Source organism: Choloepus didactylus, chromosome X (assembly GCF_015220235.1).
Source record: "Choloepus didactylus isolate mChoDid1 chromosome X, mChoDid1.pri, whole genome shotgun sequence".
In the NCBI taxonomy this organism is placed as follows: Eukaryota; Metazoa; Chordata; class Mammalia; order Pilosa; family Megalonychidae; genus Choloepus; species Choloepus didactylus.
In genome coordinates, this window is record NC_051334.1 from 94,850,629 (window position 1) to 94,877,190 (window position 26,562).

At 36.8% G+C, this 26,562-nt stretch overlaps 1 protein-coding gene across 1 annotated transcript in view; it reads right to left on the reverse strand.

The window, feature by feature from the left end:
• RPS6KA6 (ribosomal protein S6 kinase A6) overlaps window positions 1-26,562 on the reverse strand; it is a 326,190-nt gene that overhangs the window by 243,141 nt on the left and 56,487 nt on the right. The window contains exon 2 of the mRNA XM_037821825.1: window positions 12,492-12,608. Within this exon, the coding sequence (XP_037677753.1) occupies window positions 12,492-12,608 (117 nt within the window). The remainder of the gene's footprint in view (window positions 1-12,491; window positions 12,609-26,562) is intronic.

Consider the following 26,562-nt stretch of genomic DNA (forward strand, 5'->3'; position numbering starts at 1 on the left):
AATCCCAGCATAGGATGAGTACTTTAGCCTGCTGTATTTGTGGTCTGGCATTTTTTATTTTCATGTTTATGTTCCTTCTTCATATGGTAATTGTAGCCCTACTAGAAAAGATTTGCCTTCACTATTTTCCCAACACTAATTACACCCTAATTTGGTGGCACCCAACCCTAATACCCCATGCCTAATTTTTCCTCTGTTCTCGCCTTTTTGCAAATAGTCTCTGACAATCTAGCCTGGTCATTATTTGAAAGCCCTTTCACCCTAGACACTCTTTTAGAGTTTATTACCGATCTCTGGTTACAAGGAGACCTACAAGAGTACACTCCTAAACAAATCACCCTATACTCTTTCATTCTTATCCTCTTAATAGCTGATCTTTTGCATAACTAACGCCCTTCCATCATGTGGCTTTTCCAACTTGTAGCACTCCTAACTGTAACAACACAACTATCTTCTCAACTTCAACATCCATTTGTACCTGTCATTCAGAGCATTGCTACAACCATTAATAGAACCAATTGCTGGATCTACCCAGACTCTATACACTCTACATCTCTCTCTATCTCTGCCTTTCCAGCAAGTCCAGAAATGCTACTCACCATAACCCCTCAATATTATGGCTATCACCTACTTTACTCAGGTAATCAGCCTTCATATAAGCTACAATATTATAATGATCAATCTCCGTCTAATAAATCTTTACACGAAAAACCCAAGCAGAGAGATCCTGGCCCCACTGAAACCATACCTAAGCTAGAAGGCAAACCTTATCTATGCTTCTCTCACATTTCCTTGGACCCTAAAGCCCTTGCATTAGGACATCTTAACACTTCTCTCTGTAATCATACTTTAACTTTTAACTCAACTCTGCTTAAATGGGAACCTAACAACCCAAATAACTATATTACATATGCCAATCGTACTAGCCTCTTATTTTGGGGATCTAATATACAAAATGCTACAAGTCAATACATTGAAGATATAATTATATTCCATAGTTTCTTAAATAACACCCCACTTTTCAGCCTAGGAACTTGCACAGGGCAACTCTTTAATGTAACAAAAAATCATGCTGTCAAAAATACAAGTAAAGAACTTTTATGGAACTTAAAAAAGCCTAGTTCAATATCAAAAGAATGCTTATGCTTAACCCATATGCCTAACAAATCACCACAAACCCTATTACAAATAGTAAATAATATCTGTAAACCCCAATACTTTCACCGCCGTCACAGCAAAGACTTAAAAAACAAAAACTTCTGTACCCAGACAACCTTAACCCAATCTCCCAAAACTTCATTCACCAAAATACCAAAAAGAAATAATCTCCTTCAACTCCTCTTTCACAATATGATATGCCAAAGTCAAATTAGTCAGCAGAACCCCTGCAAACCTCACTTTTCTCCACTATGTACAGATGAACAGTTTAATGGAAATGAAAACTTAAATCCTGAAACTGTCTTTTTCCTTACTAACTCCTGGTACATCTGCCTTCAAGGATCTTCAACAGCTCTCTCTCTCTCATAGGTACCGGGTATTACTTCCTATGTGGAGACACAACATACTTGCTACTCCCCAAAAGGTGGACAAAAACCTGTACTATTACCTCTCTAGTTCCCAATGCTCAAGTTTTAGCCCCTGCTGAAATGGCATCCTAAGAACAGATTCCTAATCTAGGATCCTTCCTTGAAACAGGTTTTAAAAGGAACAAAGTGTAGGGAATTAGACCTCCTTAAAGCACAAACTCAAACACTAAACCCAGATAGAGGACACTTTAATCCAATTTTAGAAAACCCAGGGTTAGGTCACACCATATATCGTGGTCTTTTTTGGTTTGTTGGTATTCCTATGCTAGAAGCCTCTATTCTAAATATATCTCAAATGCTACAACAAACATGGAATGCCACTATTGAAGCATTAGAGAAACAAGAACAATCCTTAAACAGTTTAGCTAAAGTAGTCATACAAAATAGAAGAGCACTGGACATCCTAACTGCAACAGCAGGAGGAGCTTGTGCAATAATAAATGAAACCTGTTGCTTTTACATCAATAATACCAGGAAGGTTGAACAAAGCTTACAAGTACTTAAACAAAATGTAAACATAATAAAAAATAGCCTAGCAAATGCAGACAATTCTTGTTTAGAAAACTTTCTGTTGAATTTTCTTTCATTCTTTTCCATGCCTCTATGAGCTATTCTACTCCCCCTTATTGGGCCATTAATTATCCTTATATTAATTTTTCTTTTTGCTCCTTGTCTCTTACAATGTCTAATTAAATTTATCAATAGGTCAATAGCAGCTGTGACTCACCAACAAAATTCTGAAAACATACTTCTACTGCAACAAAAATTTGAAAACCTGCTCCTGCCAAAGCAAAAGCCTCACTACCAACAAGTTCCATCAGAAGATATTTAAACATCAATTTAATAATGCTAGAGCTTAGTTTGAGGCAACTATCCCCAACTACGCCCCTGCATAGCTGGAAGTAGCCAAAGAAAGAATGATGCCCCAGACCCCTGCAAAGGTTGCTTCAAGCTAAGTTAAAACCTTAACCCTAATACAACCCAAACTCTTGCCAATTTTATTAAAAGCAAAAGGCAGGAATGTTAGATCCCAGAAAGAAAGAAACTAACATGTAGAAGGAGTTTCTAACCCAGAGGCCCCCACCTGCTTTCTTCCTCTCAATAAACTCTATATTTTGACTCGCTGCATTGTATGGATTCCTGAATGGCTCTGAACCTAACACACAGTATGTGAATAAAACTTAAAAGAGATACAAGTGCTGGAGAAAATGTAGAGTGAGAGAGAGACCTAATCACTGTTGGTAGGGACGTAGAATGGTGTAGCCCCTCTGGAGGGCAGTGTGGTGGGTCCACAGGAGGCTATGTATAGGTTTGCCATATGATCCTGCAATCCATTATTTGGTATATACTTGGAAGAACTGAAAGCAGGGACTCAGTAGGCATTTGTGATCTGGTGCTTATGGTAGCAGTATTCATGATTTGCAATGAATGGAGGCCACCTAAGGCTACATCAAGAGTTGAACAGAAGGGTGAACTGTGGTGTATACATACAATGAAATATTGAACAGCTGCAAAAAGGAATGAAGTCCTGAGGCATGGAACTAGGTGAATGAGCCTTGAGCATATTACATTAATTGAAACAAGCCAAAAACAAAAGGACAAACATTGTAAGGCCTCAGTAATATAAAATAACCAAAATGAGCAAATGCTGAGAATCAAATTTGAGAGCATAGGTAGTAGGGGATAGAATGTGGACAGAGATTGGGCAATGGATGATGCAGTAGTGTGGAGAGTTCAATGAGACTTGTTGTAAAGGTTCCTAGAGTGTAAGCTTTTACAGCAGTCACAACTATTCCTAAGTTTTGACTGTTATTTAAGAGATATTTATTTGGTACAAAATTTATAATTCTCTGTAGCACACTTTCTCATACAACCTGTATGGTCAGTTTATTTAAACAATGTGGCTGCATGGAACAAAGAATAGGGAATGAGATCTTGTTATTCTGTACAGGTTAATGTGATACCCCATGTGCTGGTTTGAATGTATTATGCACCCCAGAAAAGTCATGTTATTTTAGTCCAATCTTGTGGGTGCAAACTTAGTGTGGGTGGGATCTTTTGATTAGCTTGTTTCCATGAAGATGTGACCCACCCAATTGTGAGACCTTTTGATTAGATTATTTACATGGAGATGTGACCCCTCCCATTCAGGGTTAGTCTTAATTAGCTTACTGGAGTCCTTCAGAAGCTCAGGGGAGAGAAAGCCTCAGAGCAAACAGAAACCCAGACTTTTGGAGATGCTAAGCTAAGAGATGAAGCCCAGAGTTTGCCCTGGAGAAGCTAAGTGAGAACCCACAGATGCATAAGGTGAAAGCCACTGGAATCAGAAGCTGAAAGCAATTGCAACCTGGGAGCAAAGGACCAGCAGATGCCAGCCACATGCCTTCCCAGCTGACAGAGGTGTTTTGGACACCATCAACTTTTTCCTTAGAGAAGGTACCTACCTCTTGATGCCTTAATTTGGACATCTTCGTTGCCTTAGAACAGTAAATTTGTGAACTAATAAACCACCATTGTAAAAGCCAATCCATTGCTGGTATTTTGCATTTCTGGCAGCTTTAACAAACCAGAACACTCTGATGTACCCCAGAGTATTTGGGGCAGAAAATTAAAAAAAAAAGTATTTGCAAAGTCTCCTTGAGGGATTGTGGAAAAATGTGGAAATGTTAAACTTCCTGACATGGAGAATTCCTGATAGTCCTGCAAGCATTATGGAATCCCAATTTAATAAATCAAGCCCTTGATCTTGGGGCTTGCCCTTATGCAGCTTATTACTGCAAAGGAAAGCCTAAGCCTACTTTTAATTATGCCTAAGAGTCACCCAGAGAACCTCTTTTGTTGCTCAGATGTGATCTCTTCCTCTCAGCCAACTCCACAAATAAACTCACTCAACTCTCCCTATGTGGGATGTGACTCCCAGGGGTTTAAATCTCCCTGGCAACAAGGGACAGGATTACAGGGGTGATCCTGGCCCTGGCATTGTGGGGTTGAGAATGCCATCTTGACCAAAAGGGGGAAAAGAAATGAAACAAAATAAAGTTCCAGTGGCTAAGAGATCTCAAATAGCATCAAGAGGTCAATCTGGAGGTTATTCTTACACATTGTATATTCCTTTTAGTTTCTAGTGTATTAGAATAGCTGGAAAGAAATACCTGAATCTGTTGAATGGTAATAGTGTAGACTTGATTCTTGATGATAATTGTATAACTATATAGCTTTTATCATGTGACTATGTGATAATGAAAACTTGGTGACTGACACTACCATTACCCAGTATATAGGCAGGTAAGTAATAAAAAATGACAAAAATATATTAATAAGAGGGGAGGATAAGGAGCATGGGATAGTTTGGGTATTCTTTTTACTTTTTATTTTTTTCTTTATCTTGGAGTAATGAAAATGTTCTAAAATTGACTGTGGCAATGAATGCACAACTATATGATACTGATTGCATTCTTTGGATGGATCATATGTTGTGTGAGCATATCTCAATAAAATTGCATTAAAAAAGCTAGTGGCTATTAAGACAACCAAAACAATAAGGAAAAAGAAACAAACAATCCCTTTTTTAAACTAATAAATTCCACACCCATAAAATTAGCCACCAAAATGCTGTAAGAGTTTCTAAATGCTTACTCAGTCTCTGAACATGTCTAATAATGAACCAGTAGCAAGCAGTTCACAGACCACACTTGGGATAGACTAATCAAGGGATTCCACATATTAAGAAATGGTTGGTTTTTGCAACATGAAAATACCTTTGGAGAAAAATTTGGGGGTTGAACCAAATCATGTATTTTAGAGATCACCACAAATATTTCACAATTGAAAAGGGCTAACATTTTAAAACTACTAAGTTATGCTATTTTCTATTGTCTGAAACCTAGTCTGAACTCCAAACAGATTTCCCCAGACAATTCAGAGACCTGAGAAAGTATAGGTCTTGTAAAAGATTTCAATGGATTCATTCCATGGAATTGTTTTTATTGGATTTAAACTTGGAAAGGATATTCCTAAAAATCCAGAATTTTCACTAATGAAACTGGTGAGCAAAGGGTGTTAACTTTAACACAACCATAATCTACCCTCAGTGCTCTTTATAATGCAACCATTAGAAAATAAAATTAAAATATTCTACATTACCAGTGCTAAATAAGGCTTTTTAATCACAGAAGAATGTCATTCAACCTGGCTTAGATAGAATACACATGCAAACAATTTTCATTGGATCCTAAATGTCATATAGTAAGTATCAGTAAGCTAAAGAAGATACAGTCCAAGATGCATATTTACTCATCTGTTATTTTTCCAAGTTTTCAGTTATTAGCAAACAAATGGACTTTTACTTGTCTGAATAGCTGATTTAAGAGGCAGCCCTTAGCAGTTTTTTAAACAGCAGATTAAGTGAACTGCCACAGCACTAAGGAAAGCTTCACAGCCAAACAAATGACATTAATTCTAAGCATCAGGCTCAAAGTTTTCACTTAATTTTATTGAGCTGGCATATAAATGCAGATAACCAAAGAGCTTCCTTTTCCTAATCAAAGTCATATGACCAAGGGATTGAAACAAATAGGTCAAGTCATTTTATGAGTGATGACTCCAACACAAATCTCTTCCAGGAAAGCAATTCTCAATTTTTTGGTCTCAGAAATACTTTATATTCTTAACAACAGTTGAAGACTTCAAAAGCTTTTGTTTATGAGTTATACCTATTGATATTTACCATATAGGAAATTAAAATGGGAAAAAGTAAATATGTATTCATTCTTTTAAAATAATAAACCCATTAAATGTCAATGTAAATATTTTCATAAAGATAACTAGATTTTCAAAAAATGAGAAGTGTAACATTATTTATATTTTTGCAAATCTCTAATATCTGGTCTAATAGAAGAAAGTTAGATTCTCATATCTGCTTCTAGATTCAGCCTTTGCAATAAGTTGTTTGGGTTGAGGAATAGGAAGACAACCAGGCCTTACACAGATATGAATCTGTGTGAGCAAAGGGAGGAATATTTTTAATAGCCTTTTCACATATTTTAATTCTATATCCAAAGAAGGTACTCAATTTATATCTTCTTTGATATGACAACAGAACTTGACAAGTGGCAGTTTCTTAAAAGTTAGGTGCAATGGGGAATCTGAAAGCATATCAATTATCAGTCTGTATTCTGTTATATAAAAATCCACTGCTCTACCTTGCACTTTGAATGGATCTTGTAACCCTGTCTGATTTGATAACACCATGCATTAGTCATCTCAAAATTACTGGGTCACTGAGTTATGTGCATCTTCCAAATGTTGCACCACTAATCTCATCAGAAAAGTATTAAGAAGAAGTCAAGCTCACAGTGGCAAATAAAAATTTTCCAAAATTCTAATTATTGCTTTAAAAGCTAAACTTGTATCACTGACAAACATAAAGTGAATTGTTTTCCATGAAGCAACTGGCTTACTCCATTTTCTGAGAAAATACCAAATACCCAAGTTTAAATAGCCATAGTTTGCCAGTCATAATTTCAAGCAAGAAGTGTGTTCCATGAAAAAAGTGGTTAGATCAGCTCACTATTTAAAAAAAATCACACAAGTGATTTGCCTTGAGACAACCATCCTGTTGTGTTAGCAACTGAAGTGTACTGCCTACTTCATCACACAGAATATTAAAAAGAAGTGTTCTCAAAGATTGACATTTAATAAATTTAATAACTTTTAATGTCTCAAGGACATTCTTCACTAAAACTTACATTTTTTATTAGAGAAGTGAGTTTACAAAACAATTATGCATAAAATACAAGATTGCCATATACCACCAGAGAACCAACACCTTGAATTGGTGTGGAATATTTGATACTACTGAATGATAGCACTGTTTTATAGTTATACTATTTTTAACAGTAGTTACCTTTCTTACAATTGATGAAAGAGTATTAAAGTAGTTCTATCATCTGTTATTTACATTAGGTGTATTTTCCCAGATACCACCCTATTATTACCACCTTGTATTAGTATCATACATTTGTTATAATTTATGAAAGAACATTCTTAAACTATTAACTACAGTCAACTGCCTACAATAGGGTTCACCATGCTGGACCATCCTGTTTTATCTTTTAATTTTTAATTTACTAATACATACATGCAAAAATTTCCTCTTTTAACTGCATTCACCTATACAATTCAGTGCTGCTGATTACACTCACAATAATGTGCTACCAAAACCACCATCCATTTTCAAACCTTTACTATCAGCATAAATAGAAAATCTGTACAAATTAAGCATCAACTCCCCATTCTCTAACCCAAATCTATCACTTGGTAACCTACATTTTAGATTCTAACTCCAACAGCTTGCTTATTATAATTAGTTCATAACAGTGAAATCATGCAATATTTGTCCTTTTCTGTCTAGCATATATCACTCAATACAATGTCCTCAAGGTTCGTTCATGTTGTCACATGCATCACAACTTTGTTCCCTTTTACAGCTGAATAATATTGCATCATATGTATCTACCACATTTGTTTATAAATTCATCAGTTGATGGATGCTTGAACTGCATCTGTCTTTTTACACATGAATAATGCTACTAGAATCATTGATGTGCAAATATCTGTTGAGTCCCTGCTTTCAATTGTTCTGGGTACATATGCAGTAGTGGGATTAACAGGTCACATGGTAATTCTATACTTAGCTTCCTAAGGAACTGCCAAACTGTCTTCTACAGTGACCACACCTGTGAAACTCAGAACACGTTACCTGCTCCCAATATACAAAGGAGGGACAGTCATAGGATAAACATTTCCATTGCCATAGGGAGAAACTGAAAAGAAAACCAGGGTCGTGGGACCCAAACAGTTCCTAAAACCTGGAGGGCAAACTCCATTAGATTTCATAGTCTGAAAGTCATTTATGGAATGGCATTTTATCCTTGGTGCTTGAGAGAACACCAGTCCCATCCTTTTCAAGGGCTCATCCTGTGGCCCTGCTCTCTCCAAATGCTGGGGTTATTGCTCCAACATATCCAGGCACTGGAAGACCACCTTGCTTTCAGATCCACCCTCCTCAAACATCTGGATGGCACATGCTTAACCCCTTCAGAAGAGTGGGGTGGTGGTCAGGCTCTCCCCAATCCCTGAGGAATGTTCTCCACTCTCTCTGAAGCCAGAGGTACCAACACTTTTTTGAACACTGAGGTGGAAGGCCCACCCTTTGCTTCTGGGGCAAACACACCCCTTCCACATGCATGGTTGAGTCCATTCTCCTGGCCCAAGGTTTCTTGACACCAGACCTCAGCTTCCATGGTTCTGTCTTTGAAGTAATTTTCACTTCCATCTGTCCTTTTTCTCTTCCTTTTAGTCCAGACTGACAGTGGTTTTGTTTATACAGATCCCATAAAAACATTGGTTTCTCATGTAGCATACAGGGATCCCAACTATCAGACAATAGGGCTTTCCATAAATCTTTTCTGGATAACTCCATTTCCAATCCTGGTTCATGCTGAAATGGCTGAGAGATTCCAAGTTTAGATAAATCCTCATGTGGGGCACTATCCTCTGAGGTCTCACTTTCTGAAAGCCTGAAATTTTTCAGACCATCAATTTGTGGTTTCTTTGTACCCAAGAGTTCAGTTCTCAGCTTATCCCTTTCCACTCAGATTTTATTATAAGCTGCAAGGAGAAGCAAGGCTGCATTTTGCAAATTTAATTTGGAAATCTCTTCTGCTAAGTATCCCAGCACATCACTTTCAAATTCTGCCTTCCATCTAACACCAGGACTCAATTTTGCCAAATTCTCTGCCACTTTAAAACAAGGATCACCTTTCCTCCAGTTTGCAATGACACATTCATCATTTCTAACCCTTACCCATTTATAAAGCTGTTTCAGCATTTTTGGTATTTGCAAATCACAGCACTCCACTTTTCTGGTAGTAAAATCTGTTCCAGTTTGCTAAAGCTGCCAAAATGTAATATTCCCAAAATGGATTGGCTTTTTCATTGGGGATTTAGTAGGTTGAAATTTTACAGTTCTAAGCCCATGAAAATGTCCAATTTAAGGCATCAAAACACATATACCTTCTCTGAGAAAAGGTCAATGGCATCTAGGGTTCCTGTCACATGGGAAGGCATATGGCTGGCTCTGGTGAACCTTCTCTGTTGGGTTTAGCTTCTGGTTTAAGTGGCTTTCTCCAAAACATCTATGGGCTTTTGCCTTAGCTTCTTTCTTAACTTCTCCTGGGGGCAAACCCTGGATTACATATCTTCACTTCTCTGAGTCCTCTCCAAAATGTCTCTGCCTTTTATCCTCTCATTAAGGACTCCAGTAAATGTGATTAAGGCCCACTTGAATTAGTAGGGTCACATCACCATGGAAACAACCTAATCAACAGATCCTACCCACAATTAGTATGCACCCACAAGATTGGATTAAAAGGGCATGGCATTTCTGGGGTACATAACTGTCTCAAACCAGCACACCCCCCAGTATTAAATAGGCTATCAAGATATTTAAGGTCTCAAGGCTTAATATGTGCTAAAATCCCAGTTATTGTGTTTTAACAATGGAACATTTGCAGAAAAAGTTAAATAAGACTCTGCAGCCCCAAGTTTCTTGGAATTCTCCTACACTTATCTGCTTCACAGCCTTGGCCACATTCCTGAATAGGATCAGCATATAAGAAGTAACACCCACACAGTGCCTACGCAAATGATGCAATCCTGACAAGCAAGTATATTCACATCCTAGGAAGCAAAAATAAAAAGTCATCATCAATTTTTTTTGGTTGTCAACTGCATAAAGATCATTATTCTGTATTTTCATATTAGAAATTTTAAAAAGCCTTCAGTGATATACTTTGTTAAACCAAAGTTCCTGTACAGACAAAGCTGGGTGTTCCCTGAATTTAAGGATAACATTGAGAGCTTGTCAACATGTTGATGTATTTAATGTGAAGATATTATTGAAGACATTCCATTATGTTATATAGTATCCTCTTTCTGAATACCCATGAGAGTAATATCTTTTGTCAGTTTGATCTGTTTATATATTACAGATACTGTCAATAATCATACAATTGAATGTATCAGCTTCTTTGTAATGGCTGCCAGAAAACTTTACCCTTTCACACACAGCTTCATTTTTTGCCCAGTTCTACAAAACTTATAGGCCTTATACTATGTATTTGTGAATAACAGAGCATATTCCTGGCTTCAACTAATTATTCCTGCACTCATTTTTCCCTGCTTCCATCATCTTCTCTGCTTATTCACTAATATTCATCTATGAAAGCCTTAGATTGTTTCTTGAACAAAAGTCAGGTGGAAATAAACACATATGTGAATATACACATACATCAAATGACAAAATGATTACTTTTAATAGCTTCAAAATTTTGCCTGAGATTTTAAGTCAAGTATTTAAAATTAATACCATATAAATAGCTATATATCATAATATAGTCAGAGCAATATTGTACATTTTGAAACTTTAAAATAAAGGTTTGTTGCATGCACATGCCTACCTGACAGGTCAGCTCTATAAACACATGGCATCCCCACCAGTCTATTAACAACTCCTTCTAGTTTTGCTCTCCCAGCATAACTATTCAAGTCTTTTTCAGAGCATAACAAATAATCACCATTCTGCCCAACTGCCTTACTTTCCACCTGTATTAGTTAGGGTTCTCTAGGGAAACAGAATCAAAAAGAGAAATCTGTAATTATAAGATTTTATAAAAGTGTCTCACACAACTGTGGGGATGCATGAGTCCAAATTCAATAGTGCAGGCAGTGAACTGGCAACTCCAATGAATGTGTTCAATGAACTCCACAGGCAGCAAACTGGTAACTCTGATGAAGGTGTTTGATGAACTCATCAGGAAATACTTTGTTGGCTAGCTGAAGAAGAAATGAAGGGCCTCTCTCTCTCTTCCTTAAAAGTCTTCAACTGATTGGATTAAATCTAGGGATTGAATTCTCTCATTGCAGAAGACATACCCTTCATTGACATAATCAGTCACAGCTGCAGTAAATTGACTGATTATTTAATAAACCAGCCTTCTGGTTTATTAACCAGCCACAAATGTCCATGCAGTAACAGGACAGTGCTTGCTTGACCAGAAACCTAGACACCATCACTTGGCTGAGTTGACACATAAACCTAACCATCACACCACCTTTGAAACTAAAATTCAGACATTCTGAAATTAGTAGTTTCTTCTTATCTTTCTTTCCTTCAATTGTTATTGTTGTTTTCCTAAAGGCTGCTGCTTACTATGGGCATGCAATAATCCTCATGACTTAGATGTTAGATATACAAAGGTCAGAAACCAGAACTATGTACTACTTTGCAAGAAGAACTTAAACAACTCTAATAATCAATTTAAGAGTTAAAACTTTTCAACTTTGCTTTCTCCCTTGAAATTTAAGCTCCTCACAAGAGTTTAACACAACCCATATAACAGTACCTACCATTGCTCTATGTTACACACATATTGCTCTAACACATGAAAGATGAATTGATAAATTCATATATGAATTGATACATCAATTCTGATATCTGTAGCAGACCTAAGAAATGTAGATGAAATTTATGGGAGTTGGCAAGTTGTGTTTATGCCAGCAGATGAACAGGAAAACAAGTATGACAATATTTAAAAAAAAAATCAAACTACCTAGATTTAGGCAGCTAATAAATAGCATGCTGTATTTTGCCCTAAAGAAATCAGTGAGCACAGGTGTTTGGAAAGTATTGATTACTATAGAGAAGTATAAAGAAGTGGGAATGAAAGTACAACAGAAATAAAAAGAGTTTGGAAATGGCACATTTATCAGCGTTCTATGTATATGCACATTTTTTTTGCCAAATGTTTAGAAGAAAAAAAAATGGGGAAAAACATTCATTACCTTTCCAAATGATCCCTGACCGAGAACCTTGAGCAACTCAAACTGTGCAGGATCTGCTTTCTCATATCCTTCCTTAACATGATGAGGAATAGGGAATTCTTTAACAGCTCCTTCATCCTGTTAAAAGAAATCCAAACAATACTCAAATACAGTTGCAAAATCTTATGATTAGTTCCATATAAAAAGGACAGTCTATCCCACAGACTTCCTCAATCTAGCACCAGTTTTATGGGCTACTAGTATCCTTATTTACTTGTTTTCCAACACATACAGATACACCACCACCATCCCTATGATATAATTTATGTAAGTAAAAGCATGTAAAATCTGTGCTCCAGCCTTCCCTTACAACTACATCACAAAAGGAAAAAGTGTCAACAACTAAGAGTCTCAAGAACCATGCTGGAGTATAACTTATTAGGTGGATGCAGAGAAAGTAAAGTGATAGATAAAACCTTGTAAATTGTGAGGCATGACATAAAATATGAACCTCAACCACACCTTTAAACAGTATTTCACCAGACTTTTAAGTAGTCAGTGATAAATATTTAAATGTCTAACTAGAAACATCAATGAAAAAGAAACTGGCATAGACAAAATTTGCAGAGCTGAAGTAAATGTTTCTAGGCCATAATCCTACTTTTTTTGAAAATTTGTATATACATTATATATCATATATACTACCACATGGGTGAGGCATAAAGGAAGCCACCTAGGAAGTATTTATGCTTCTGGTACAAAACTCTACTCAGCTGTGATAACTACACTCAAGTGAGTTGTGATTCTTGTCTCTACAGAAGCACAGTAGCTAGAATGAAATAAAACCTCAGAGGTATTACATATCACAAAATGCCAGATCTGGAAGGGATATGTTATCCAACCCTCAGGTTATATAGAGGAGAAAACAGAGACCCACAGTTTAAGTTCACATGACTAGTTAATCACAATATCTAGAAGTCTTGGGAGCTTTCTATTATACCACATTAGTCCTATTCTGGAGGGCAAGAAGGTTCTCAATTTACCAACTAATTAAATTCCAACATTCAATCAATCTACCCTTCAATTAATTGATAAATCAATGAAGACTAATTAATCATCAGCTTCATGGCAGCTAAGTTTCATTGTAACTAAAAGAACTAAATAACATAGCTAATCAGGCAATCACTCTCTTGAAAGGGTTATCAACAAGGAGGAATTGCAGCTTTGTGCATTGGGAGCCACTACTAAATAAATAGAAAATGAAGAATAATCAGCTGTGAAAGTATGTCAATGGATGTTTCCTACACATCAAAACAGTATTTTGCCAGACCCTTTTGTGTATTCAGTGATTTATAAATATTTAAATTTGCTTTGGGAATGAGTTTTCCCATTTGAAAGGGGTCATTTTTTATTAAGTCAAGAACCTCTTTCAATGCAAATACATGTGCTTTATAGCTTACATTTATGGATATATTGAATTATGGTATATCTGTATGCACCTTTGTAATATAAAATATATATACCAAAAGAAACAGATTGTATCATATTGTTAATACTATGGTTAACTGGGTTTTCACCACACACTATGAATCAATTTCTGGTCTTCAAAAATGGGATTTAACAAAAACATACTTTTTGGAAGTTTTCTCCAATGTAAAAAACACTGGAGGAAGAGTCAATAGATTTTTGCTTTGGTAATGGTGCTGCCATGCATAAGCTAAGCAGCCTTGGTGAAATCACAAAGCACTTTGTACTTCAGTTTTCTCAAACTAAAAAAAAAAAAGGATTAGATTGTGTTAAATGGGTCTCTAAGTTCTCCTGCAGATCTGTGATTCTATATTGAAGAAAACACACTATTTTTGTGGTTAAGAACACACCTTAGTTCCTGCCATGTTTTAGATCATCATTATAAATATGGATAATATCAACTTTTTAAAGTGTTCAGAGCTAGGAAACAACTGTACTCTAGTTTTACTGAACCTAACAAATTGTCCAAAAGAAAGTCTCTGTCCAATGTCCCTTCTTCTCTTTATTAAGATCCATGTATGGCAATCATTGTAAAAATGCAACGTGGCTTTTCATTCTCAGAAGCATTACCCTAAAAGTTCCCAACATGAGAATGAAGAAAAGACCACTTTTCTCAGTAGGCAGCCACCAAATAATATTATCACACTGTGCCCTAATAACTTATTATTTGTCTTTCTCTTCCACTATACTCTGAGCTTTTTGAAAGCAGGTATTATCACATTCATCTTTGTATTCCTAATGTCCAGTACAATACATGTTTGATCTTATGGTAGCAGAAAGCCAAAAATACACTGAATTTCCTAAAAAGGGAATAAAAAAAGAAAAAGTAATTTTTAATAGGAAGAGTTTAAAAATAAAATTACCAATAGAAACCCTCAAAACTATTTTTATGGGGGAGCTGTTGCTTGGTAGGTATTGGAGATGAAATCATGTCCCCCACAAAGGCATGTTCAGATTCCAACTCCCAATTCTATTGATGTGAAACCATTTGTAAAAAGAGCCTTTAATGATGTTATTAGTTAAAGTGTACCCAAACTGAATGAGGATGGGTCTCAATACAATGTGAATGAAGTCCTTATAAGCAAAGGAAATTGGATACAATAGGTAAGCCACAAGCTAGATGTCAACAGAGCCCAGAAGAAAAGGAAAAAAAGATGCTGCCATGTACTTTTCCAAGTGACTGAAAAGCCAAGGAACCCCAAAGACTGCTGGCAAAACAGAAAATACACACACTGGGAGGAAGCAAGCCACCTAGCCTCTGAAACCAACCCATTGTATGGTATTTGTTTTAGCAGCCAAGAAACTAATACAGTGGGTATAGAGTGTGTATAAATTTAAGAAAATTTTAAAGAAAGTTAATTTAAAAATACATTTAATTATTCATTTGAAAGTTTTGCATATCTGTAATACAAGGGTTTCACATTTAAAAAAAGTGAATAGAAACCAGAAGTAAGCACTGGCATTATAAGAAAAGAAAGAAAAATAATGAAACATAGCAAGACTAAATGTCACTGGAATGGAAAGACAAATACAGGAAGGAAAAATCCACCATTACAGGATGTAGGCACCCCCACCTTAATTTTATCCTTACTCTAGAGCTCCACATGAGGTTAACTAAGTAAAACCCATATCTCAACAAGTATTATAAAGCAGTCTTAGGAAAGACATATATATCAAGAATAGTTTTACAATTACAAATTTAGGGCTAACAGGGCCAGAAAATCAGTTCTGCATTTTGAATGCACATTTTCAGTTAAATGTACTGTTTACATTTCTGGATGATAGAAATATAAATAGATTTAAACTGAACATATTGCTTATCTTGTGCTAATAGAATCAACAATGAAACAAATAGTCAACTGAATCTTCTTTGAATTTCCTAAGATATTGGTAGCATTAGAAATATTTCAGGGAGTAACAAAATAAACAACTTTTAAAAATAAACACAAATGATCATATACAAAAGTATAAATCACATATACTTATTTTGACAACACATAAAAATTAACTCATATCAGCCACCTCCTACTAAAGGGAAGGAATCATAAAGTACTACTTTTAACCATGGAATTGCTAGGAGAAATAGAGAAATAGGTGGTTAAAATGTGATATCAGATATCTTTTACCAGTCATCTATTACCTAACACCAAATGTGAAGGCTATCTTGAATTATGGAATAATGACTCATAAGGACACATTAAAACTATACTGATCACAACTGAGCATTTTAAGTCATATAATAGATATTTATGAAGTGTGGAAAGCATTAAAATTTTACTTGGTTTAAATGAAAAAAAAAAAAAGAGAGATCAAAAGACCATGAAAGGAGGCGGGGCAAGATGGCAGACTAGTGAGCTGTATGTTTTAGTTACTCCTCCAGGAAAGTAGGTAGAAAGCCAGGAACTGCGTGGACTGGACACCACAGAGCAATCTGACTTTGGGCATACTTCATACAACACTCATGAAAACGTGGAACTGCTGAGATCAGCGAAATCTGTAAGTTTTTGCGGCCAGGGGACCCGCGCCCCTCCCTGCCAGGCTCAGTCCCGTGGGAGGAGGGGCTGTCAGATCCAGGAAGGAGAAGGGAGAACTGCAGTGGCAGCCCTTATCGGAAACTCATTCTGCTGATCCAAACTCCAACCATAGATAGACGGAGACAAGACACCAGAGAATCTGAGAGCAGCCAGCCCAGCAGAGAGGAGACAGGCATAGAAAAAAAACAACACGAAAAACTCCAAAATAAAAGCGGAGGATTTTTGGAGTTCTGGTGAACATAGAAAGGGGAAGGGCAGAGCTCAGGCCCTGAGGCGCATATGCAAATCCCGAAGAAAAGCTGATCTCTCTGCCCTGTGGACCTTTCCTTAATGGCCCTGGTTGCTTTGTCTCTTAGCATTTCAATAACCCATTAGATCTCTGAGGAGGGCCCTTTTTTTTTTTTTTTTTTTTAATCCTTTTTTCTTTTTCTAAAACAATTACTCTAAGAAGCCCAATACAGAAAGCTTCAAAGACCTGCAATTTGGGCAGGTCAAGTCAAGAGCAGAACTAGGAGAGCTCTGAGACAAAACGCAATAATCCAGTGGCTGAGAAAATTCACTAAACACCACAACTTCACAAGAAAAGGGGGGTGTCCGCTCACAGCCATCATCCTGGTGGACAGGAAACACTCCTGCCCATCGCCAGCCCCATAGCCCAGAACTGCCCCAGACAACCCAGAGTGATGGAAGTGCTTCAAATAACAGGCACACACCACAAAACTGGGCGTGGACATTAGCCTTCCCTGCAACCTCAGCTGATTGTCCCAGATTTGGGAAGGTAGAGAAGTGTGAATTAACAAAGCCCCATTCAGCCATCATTTCAGCAGACTGGGAGCCTCCCTACACAGCCCAGCAGCCCAGAACTGCCCTGGGGGGACGGCACTCACCTGTGACATAGCACAGTCATCCCTCAACAGAGGACCCGGGGTGCACGGCCTGGAAGAGGGGCCCACTTGCAAGTCTCAGGAGCCATACGCCAATACCAAGGACTTGTGGGTCAGTGGCAGAGACAAACTGTGGCAGGACTGAACTGAAGGATTAGACTATTGCAGCAGCCTTAGAACTCTAGGATCACCAGGGAGATTTGATTGTTAGAGCCACACCCCCCTCCCTGACTGCCCAGAAACACGCCCCATATACAGGGCAGGCAACACCAACTACACACGCAAGCTTGGTACACCAATTGGACCCCACAAGACTCACTCCCCCACTCACCAAAAAGGCTAAGCAGGGGAGAACTGGCTTGTGGAGAACAGGTGGCTCGTGGAGGCCACCTGCTGGTTAGTTAGAGAAAGTGTACTCCACGAAGCTGTAGATCTGATAAATTAGAGATAAGGACTTCAATTGGTCTACAAATCCTAAAAGAACCCTATCAAGTTCAGCAAATGCCACGAGGCCAAAAACAACAGAAAATTATAAAGCATATGAAAAAACCAGACGATATGGATAACCCAAGCCCAAGCACCCAAATCAAAAGATCTGAAGAGACACAGCACCTAGAGCAGCTACTCAAAGAACTAAAGATGAACAATGAGACCATAGTACGGGAGACAAAGGAAATCAAGAAGACCCTAGAAGAGCATAAAGAAGACATTGCAAGACTAAATAAAAAAATGGATGATCTTATGGAAATTAAAGAAACTGTTGACCAAATTAAAAAGATTCTGGACACTCATAGTACAAGACTAGAGTAAGTTGAACAACGAATCAGTGACCTCGAAGATGACAGAATGGAAAATGAAAGCATAAAAGAAAGAATGGGGAAAAAAATTGAAAAAATCGAAATGGACCTCAGGGATATGATAGATAATATGAAACGTCCAAATATAAGACTCATTGGTGTCCCAGAAGGGGAAGAAAAGGGTAAAGGTCTAGGAAGAGTATTCAAAGAAATTGTTGGGGAAAACTTCCCAAATCTTCTAAATAACATAAATACACAAATCATAAATGCTCAGCGAACCCCAAATAGAATAAATCCAAATAAACCCACTCCGAGACATATACTGATCACACTGTCAAACACAGAAGAGAAGGAGCAAGTTCTGAAAGCAGCAAGAGAAAAGCAATTCACCACATACAAAGGAAACAGCATAAGACTAAGTAGTGACTACTCAGCAGCCACCATGGAGGCGAGAAGGCAGTGGCACGATATATTTAAAATTCTGAGTGAGAAAAATTTCCAGCCAAGAATACTTTATCCAGCAAAGCTCTCCTTCAAATTTGAGGGAGAGCTTAAATTTTTCACAGACAAACAAATGCTGAGAGAATTTGCTAACAAGAGACCTGCCCTACTGGAGATACTAAAGGGAGCCCTACAGACAGAGAAACAAAGAAAGGACAGAGAGACTTGGAGAAAGGTTCAGTACTAAAGAGATTCGGTATGGGTACAATAAAGGATATTAATAGACAGAGGGGAAAATATGACAAACATAAACCAAAGGATAAGACGGCTGAGTCAAGAAATGCCTTCACGGTTATAACATTGAATGTAAATGGATTAAACTCCCCAATTAAAAGATATAGATTCGCAGAATGGATCAAAAAAAATGAACCATCAATATGTTGCATACAAGAGACTCATCTTAGACACAGGGACACAAAGAAACTGAAAGTGAAAGGATGGAAAAAAATATTTCATGCAAGCTACAGCCAAAAGAAAGCAGGTGTAGCAATATTAATCTCTGATAAAATAGACTTCAAATGCAGGGATGTTTTGAGAGACAAAGAAGGCCACTACGTACTAATAAAAGGGGCAATTCAGCAAGAAGAAATAACAATCGTAAATGTCTATGCACCCAACCAAGGTGCCACAAAATACATGAGAGAAACACTGGCAAAACTAAAGGAAGCAATTGATGTTTCCACAATAATTGTGGGAGACTTCAACACATCACTCTCTCCTATAGATAGATCAACCAGACAGAAGACCAATAAGGAAATTGAAAACCTAAACAATCTGATAAATGAATTAGATTTAACAGACATATACAGGAAATTACATCCCAAATCACCAGGATACACATACTTTTCTAGTGCTCATGGAAATTTCTCCAGAATAGATCATATGCTGGGACATAAAACAAGCCTCAATAAATTTAAAAAGATTGAAATTATTCAAAGCACATTCTCTGACCACAATGGAATACAATTAGAAGTCAATAACCATCAGAGACTTAGAAAATTCACAAATACCTGGAGGTTAAACAACACACTCCTAAACAATCAGTGGGTTAAAGAAGAAATAGCAAGAGAAATTGCCAAATACATAGAGACGAATGAAAATGAGAACACAACATACCAAAACCTATGGGATGCAGCAAAAGCAGTGCTAAGGGGGAAATTTATAGCACTAAACGCATATATTAAAAAGGAAGAAAGAGCCAAAATCAAAGAACTAATGGATCAACTGAAGAAGCTAGAAAATGAACAGCAAACCAATCCTAAACGAAGTAGAAGAAAAGAAATAACAAGGATTAAAGCAGAAATAAATGACATAGAGAACAAAAAAACAATAGAGAGGATAAATATCACCAAAAGTTGGTTCTTTGAGAAGATCAATAAGATTGACAAGCCCCTAGCTAGACTGACAAAATCAAAAAGAGAGAAGACCCATATAAACAAAATAATGAATGAAAAAGGTGACATAACTGCAGATCCTGAAGAAATTAAAAAAATTATAAGAGGATATTATGAACAACTGTACGGCAACAAACTGGATAATGTAGAGGAAATGGACAATTTCCTGGAAACATATGAACAACCTAGACTGACCAGAGAAGAAATAGAAGACCTCAACCAACCCATCACAAGCAAAGAGATCCAATCAGTCATCAAATATCTTCCCACAAATAAATGCCCAGGGCCAGATGGCTTCACAGGGGAATTCTACCAAACTTTCCAGAAAGAACTGACACCAATCTTACTCAAACTCTTTCAAAACATTGAAGAAAATGGAACACTACCTAACTCATTTTATGAAGCTAACATCAATCTAATACCAAAACCAGGCAAAGATGCTACAAAAAAGGAAAACTACCGGCCAATCTCCCTAATGAATATAGATGCAAAAATCCTCAACAAAATACTTGCAAATCGAATCCAAAGACACATTAAAAAAATCATACACCATGACCAAGTGGGGTTCATTCCAGGCATGCAAGGATGGTTCAACATAAGAAAATCAATCAATGTATTACAACACATTAACAAGTCAAAAGGGAAAAATCAATTGATCATCTCAATAGATGCTGAAAAAGCATTTGACAAAATCCAACATCCGTTTTTGATAAAAACACTTCAAAAGGTAGGAATTGAAGGAAACTTCCTCAACATGATAAAGAGCATATATGAAAAACCCACAGCCAGCATAGTACTCAATGGTGAGAGACTGAAAGCCTTCCCTCTAAGATCAGGAACAAGACAAGGATGCCCACTGTCACCACTGTTATTCAACATTGTGCTGGAAGTGCTAGCCAGGGCAATCCGGCAAGACAAAGAAATAAAAGGCATCCAGATTGGAAAAGAAGAAGTAAAACTGTCATTGTTTGCAGATGATATGATCTTATATCTGGAAAACCCTGAGAAATCGACGATACAGCTACTAGAGCTAATAAACAAATTTAGCAAAGTAGCGGGATACAAGGTTAATGCACATAAGTCAGTAATGTTTCTATATGCTAGAAATGAACAAACTGAAGAGACACTCAAGAAAAACATACCATTTTCAATAGCAACTAAAAAAATCAAGTACCTAGGAATAAACTTAACCAAAGATGTAAAAGACCTATACAAAGAAAACTACATAACTCTACTAAAAGAAATAGAAGGGGACCTTAAAAGATGGAAAAATATTCCATGTTCATGGATAGGAAGACTAAATGTCATTAAGATGTCAATTCTACCCAAACTCATCTACAGATTCAATGCAATCCCAATCAAAATTCCAACAACCTACTTTGCAGACTTGGAAAAGCTAGTTATCAAATTTATTTGGAAAGGGAAGATGCCTCGAATTGCTAAAGACACTCTAAAAAAGAAAAACGAAGTGGGAGGACTTACACTCCCTGACTTTGAAGCTTATTATAAAGCCACAGTTGCCAAAACAGCATGGTACTGGCACAAAGATAGACATATAGATCAATGGAATCGAATTGAGAATTCGGAGATAGACCCCCAGATCTATGGCCGACTGATCTTTGATAAGGCCGCCAAAGTCACTGAACTGAGTCATAATGGTCTTTTCAACAAATGGGGCTGGGAGAGTTGGATATCCATATCCAAAAGAATGAAAGAGGACCCCTACCTCACCCCCTACACAAAAATTAACCCAAAATGGACCAAAGATCTCAATATAAAAGAAAGTACCATAAAACTCCTAGAAGATAATGTAGGAAAACATCTTCAAGACCTTGTATTAGGCGGCCACTTCCTAGACTTTACACCCAAAGCACAAGCAACAAAAGAGAAAATAGATAAATGGGAACTCCTCAAGCTTAGAAGTTTCTGCACCTCAAAGGAATTTCTCAAAAAGGTAAAGAGGCAGCCAACTCAATGGGAAAAAATTTTTGGAAACCATGTATCTGACAAAAGACTGATATCTTGCATATATAAAGAAATCCTACAACTCAATGACAATAGTACAGACAGCCCAATTATAAAATGGGCAAAAGATATGAAAAGACAGTTCTCTGAAGAGGAAATACAAATGGCCAAGAAACACATGAAAAAATGTTCAGCTTCACTAGCTATTAGAGAGATGCAAATTAAGACCACAATGAGATACCATCTAACACCGGTTAGAATGGCTGCCATTAAACAAACAGGAAACTACAAATGCTGGAGGGGATGTGGAGAAATTGGAACTCTTATTCATTGTTGGTGGGACTGTATAATGGTTCAGCCACTCTGGAAGTCAGTCTGGCAGTTCCTTAGAAAACTAGATATAGAGTTACCATTCGATCCAGCGATTGCACTTCTCGGTATATACCCGGAAGGTCGGAAAGCAGTGACACGAACAGACATCTGCACGCCAATGTTCATAGCAGCATTATTCACAATTGCCAAGAGATGGAAACAACCCAAATGTCCTTCAACAGATGAGTGGATAAATAAAATGTGGTATATACACACGATGGAATACTACGCGGCAGTAAGAAGGAACGATCTCGTGAAACATATGACAACATGGATGAACCTTGAAGACATAATGCTGAGCGAAATAAGCCAGGCACAAAAAGAGAAATATTATATGCTACCACTAATGTGAACTTTGAAAAATGTAAAACAAATGGTTTATAATGTAGAATGTAGGGGAACTAGCAATAGAGAGCAATTAAGGAAGGGGGAACAATAATCCAAGAAGAACAGATAAGCTATTTAACGTTCTGGGGACACCCAGGAATGACTATGGTCTGTTAATTTCTGATGGATATAGTAGGAGCAAGTTCACAGAAATGTTGCTATATTAGGTAACTTTCTTGGGGTAAAGTAGGAACATGTTGGAAGTTAAGCAGTTATCTTAGGTTAGTTGTCTTTTTCTTACTCCCTTGTTATGGTCTCTTTGAAATGTTCTTTTATTGTATGTTTGTTGTCTTTTTAACTTTTTTTTTCATACAGTTGAATTAAAAAAGAAGGGAAAGTTAAAAAAAAAAAAAAAAAAAAAAAAATAAAAAAAAGTAAAAAAAAAATATTTATTGCCCCCTTGAGGAGCCTGTGGAGAATGCAGGGGTATTCGCCTACCCCACCTCCATGGTTGCTAACATGACCACAGACATAGGGGACTGGTGGTTTGATGGGTTGAGCCCTCTACCACAGGTTTTACCCTTGGGAAGACAGTTGCTGCAAAGGAGAGGCTAGGCCTCCCTATGGTTGTGCCTAAGAGCCTCCTCCCGAATGCCTCTTTGTTGCTCAGATGTGGCCCTGTCTCTCTAGCTAAGCCAACTTGAAAGGTGAAATCACTGCCCTCCCCCCTACGTGGGATCAGACACCCAGGGGAGTGAATCTCCCTGGCAACGTGGAATACGACTCCCGGGGAGGAATGTAGACCTGGCATCGTGGGACGGAGAACATCTTCTTGACCAAAAGGGGGATGTGAAAGGAAATGAAATAAGCTTCAGTGGCAGAGAGATTCCAAAAGGAGCCGAGAGGTCACTCTGGTGGGCACTCTTATGCACACTTTAGACAACCCTTTTTAGGTTCTAAAGAATTGGGGTAGCTGGTGGTGGATACCTGAAACTATCAAACTACAACCCAGAACCCATGAATCTCAAAGACAGTTGTATAAAAATGTAGCTTATGAAGGGTGACAATGGGATTGGGAAAGCCATAAGGACCACACTCCACTTTGTCTAGTTTATGGATGGATGAGTAGAAAAATAGGGGAAGGAAACAAACAGACAAAGGTACCCAGTGTTCTTTTTTACTTCGGTTGCTCTTTTTCACTCTAATTGTTATTCTTGTTGTTTTTGTGTGTGTGCTAATGAAGGTGTCAGGGATTGATTTGGGTGATGAATGTACCACTATGTAATGGTACTGTAAACAATCGAAAGTACGATTTGTTTTGTATGACTGTGTGGTATGTGAATATATCTCAATAAAATGAAGATTAAAAAAAAAAAAAAAGACCATGAAAGTCTAAGGCAATAAAAATTAAGATGAAGTGAAGTGATTGACTAAATCAATCACAAAGCAGCATCAGGCCATAGGCGATATCAAAAGTTCAAATTTAAATACTGCCTAAAGAATCTTTGTGACACAAAACAGTCTCTAAAATACTTAAAGAAAAAAAACCCACACAGCTGGCAGCTACACCTTGGAAGTAAGCAATCACAAACCACATGCACAGAAAGTCCTATGTATTAAAACATTATATGGAAGAATGATACATTTATATGCTTAGTACTTCCTATCATCCATATACATTGTTTTTTCTTAATTTATTTTCTTAATTTTTTTGTTAGAGAAGATATAGGCTTACAGAAATATGCATAAAATACATAGAATACAGAGTTGCTATATACCACCCTATTATTAACACCTTGCAATAGTATGGTACATTTGTTAAAATTCATGAAAGAACATTGCTATAATAGTACTACTAACTATATTCCATCATTTACAATAGGTTTCACAATGTTTTACAGTCTTCATTATCTGTTAATTTTTATTCTGGTTACATATATGACCTAAATTTTCCCATTTTAACCACATTCACAAGTATAATTCAGTGCTATTAATTACATTCACAATGTTGTGTTATCACCACCATCCACTACCAAAACTTTACAATCAACCCAAATAGAAATTCTGTACAATTTAAGAATTAAATCCCCATTCCCTACCCCCATGCCAGACCCTGTAACCTATATTCTCGATTCTAGCTATTTGAGTTTGCTTCTTCTGGTTATTTCATATCAGTGAGATCATACAATATTTGTCCTTTTGTGTCTGACTTATTTCATTCAACATGATGTCTTCAAGGTTCATCTGTGTTGCTGCATGAAACAGAACTTCATTTCTTTTTAATGAGGAATATCCCATTTTATATATGTATACCATGCTTTATTCACTCATTGGTTGATGGAACTTAGGTTGCTTCCAACTTTAGCAACTGTGAATAATGCTGTAATGAACATCAGTCTGCAAATATCTGTTGGAGTCCATGCTTTCAACTCTTTTGGTTATATACCTTGTACTGAGATTGCAGAATCATAAACTAATTTGCTACTTAACTTTCTAAGCAACTGTTTACCACAGCAGCTGCACCACTTCTCATTTGTACCAGCAGTGAATGATTGTTCCTATTTCTCCACATCCCCTCCAATATTTGTAATATTTTTCTTTTCCTTTTTAATAGTAGCCATTCTAGTGTATCTGAAATAGTATCTCATGGTTTGGATTTGAATTTCCCTAATATCTAATGACATTGGGTGTCTTTTAATGTACTTGTTGCCATTTGTATAGCATCTTTGGAGAAATGTCTATGTAAGTCTTTGCCCATTTTCTAATTGGTTTGCCTTTTTATTGCTGAGTTGTAGAAATTTTTTATATGTTCTGGATATTAAAGCTTTCTTGATAGGTGGGTTCCATGTATCTCCTGCCATTAAGTAGTTTGACTTTCACTTTCATGATAAAATCCTTTGATTCACAAAGTTTTCAATTTTGATGACATCCATTTACCTATATTTTTCTTTTTTTGCTTGGGCTTTGGGTTTACAGCCTAAGAAACCACTGCTTAACACAAGGTCTTAAAGATGTTTCCATATATTTTCTTCCAAGGGTTTAATAGTACTGATTCTTATATTTAGGGCTTTAATGCATTTTTAGTTAAGTTTTGTATATGGTATGAGATATGGGTCTCCTTCATTCTTTTCAATATGGACATCCAGTTCTCCCAGCAACATTAGTCGAACTGGGTGGCTCCAATTGAGTGACCTGGGCAGCCTTATGAAAAATCAATTGGCCATAGATGTAAGGGTCAATTTCTGAAGTCTTAATTCCATTCCATTGGTCTAATATCTATTTTTGTGACACTACCATGCTGTTTTGACCATGGTAACTTTGCAATAAGTATTAAAGTCAGGAAGTGTGAGATCTACAACTTCATTCTTCTTTTTCAACTTGGTTTTGGCTATTCAGGGCCACTTATCCTTCCAAATAAATTTTATTAATGGCTTTTCCATTTCTACAAAGTAAGCTGATAGAATTTTGACTAGAATTGCATTGAAACTTTAAATCATTCTGGGTAGAACTGACATCTTAATATTTAGTCTTCCCATCCATGAGCATGGAAAGCCCATCATTTATTTAGATTTTCTTTGATGTGTTTACTGAAGGCTTTTTAGTTTTCCATGTATAAGTCCATTACATTCATGGAAAAATATATACTTAAATATTTGTTTTAGTTGCTATTGTAAATGGAATTTTTTATCCTGATTTCCTCCTCAGATTGCTCATAAATTGTTTATAAAAACATTTAAGACTTTGCTTGTTTATCTTGTACCCCACCACTTTGCTGAATTCATTTATCATGT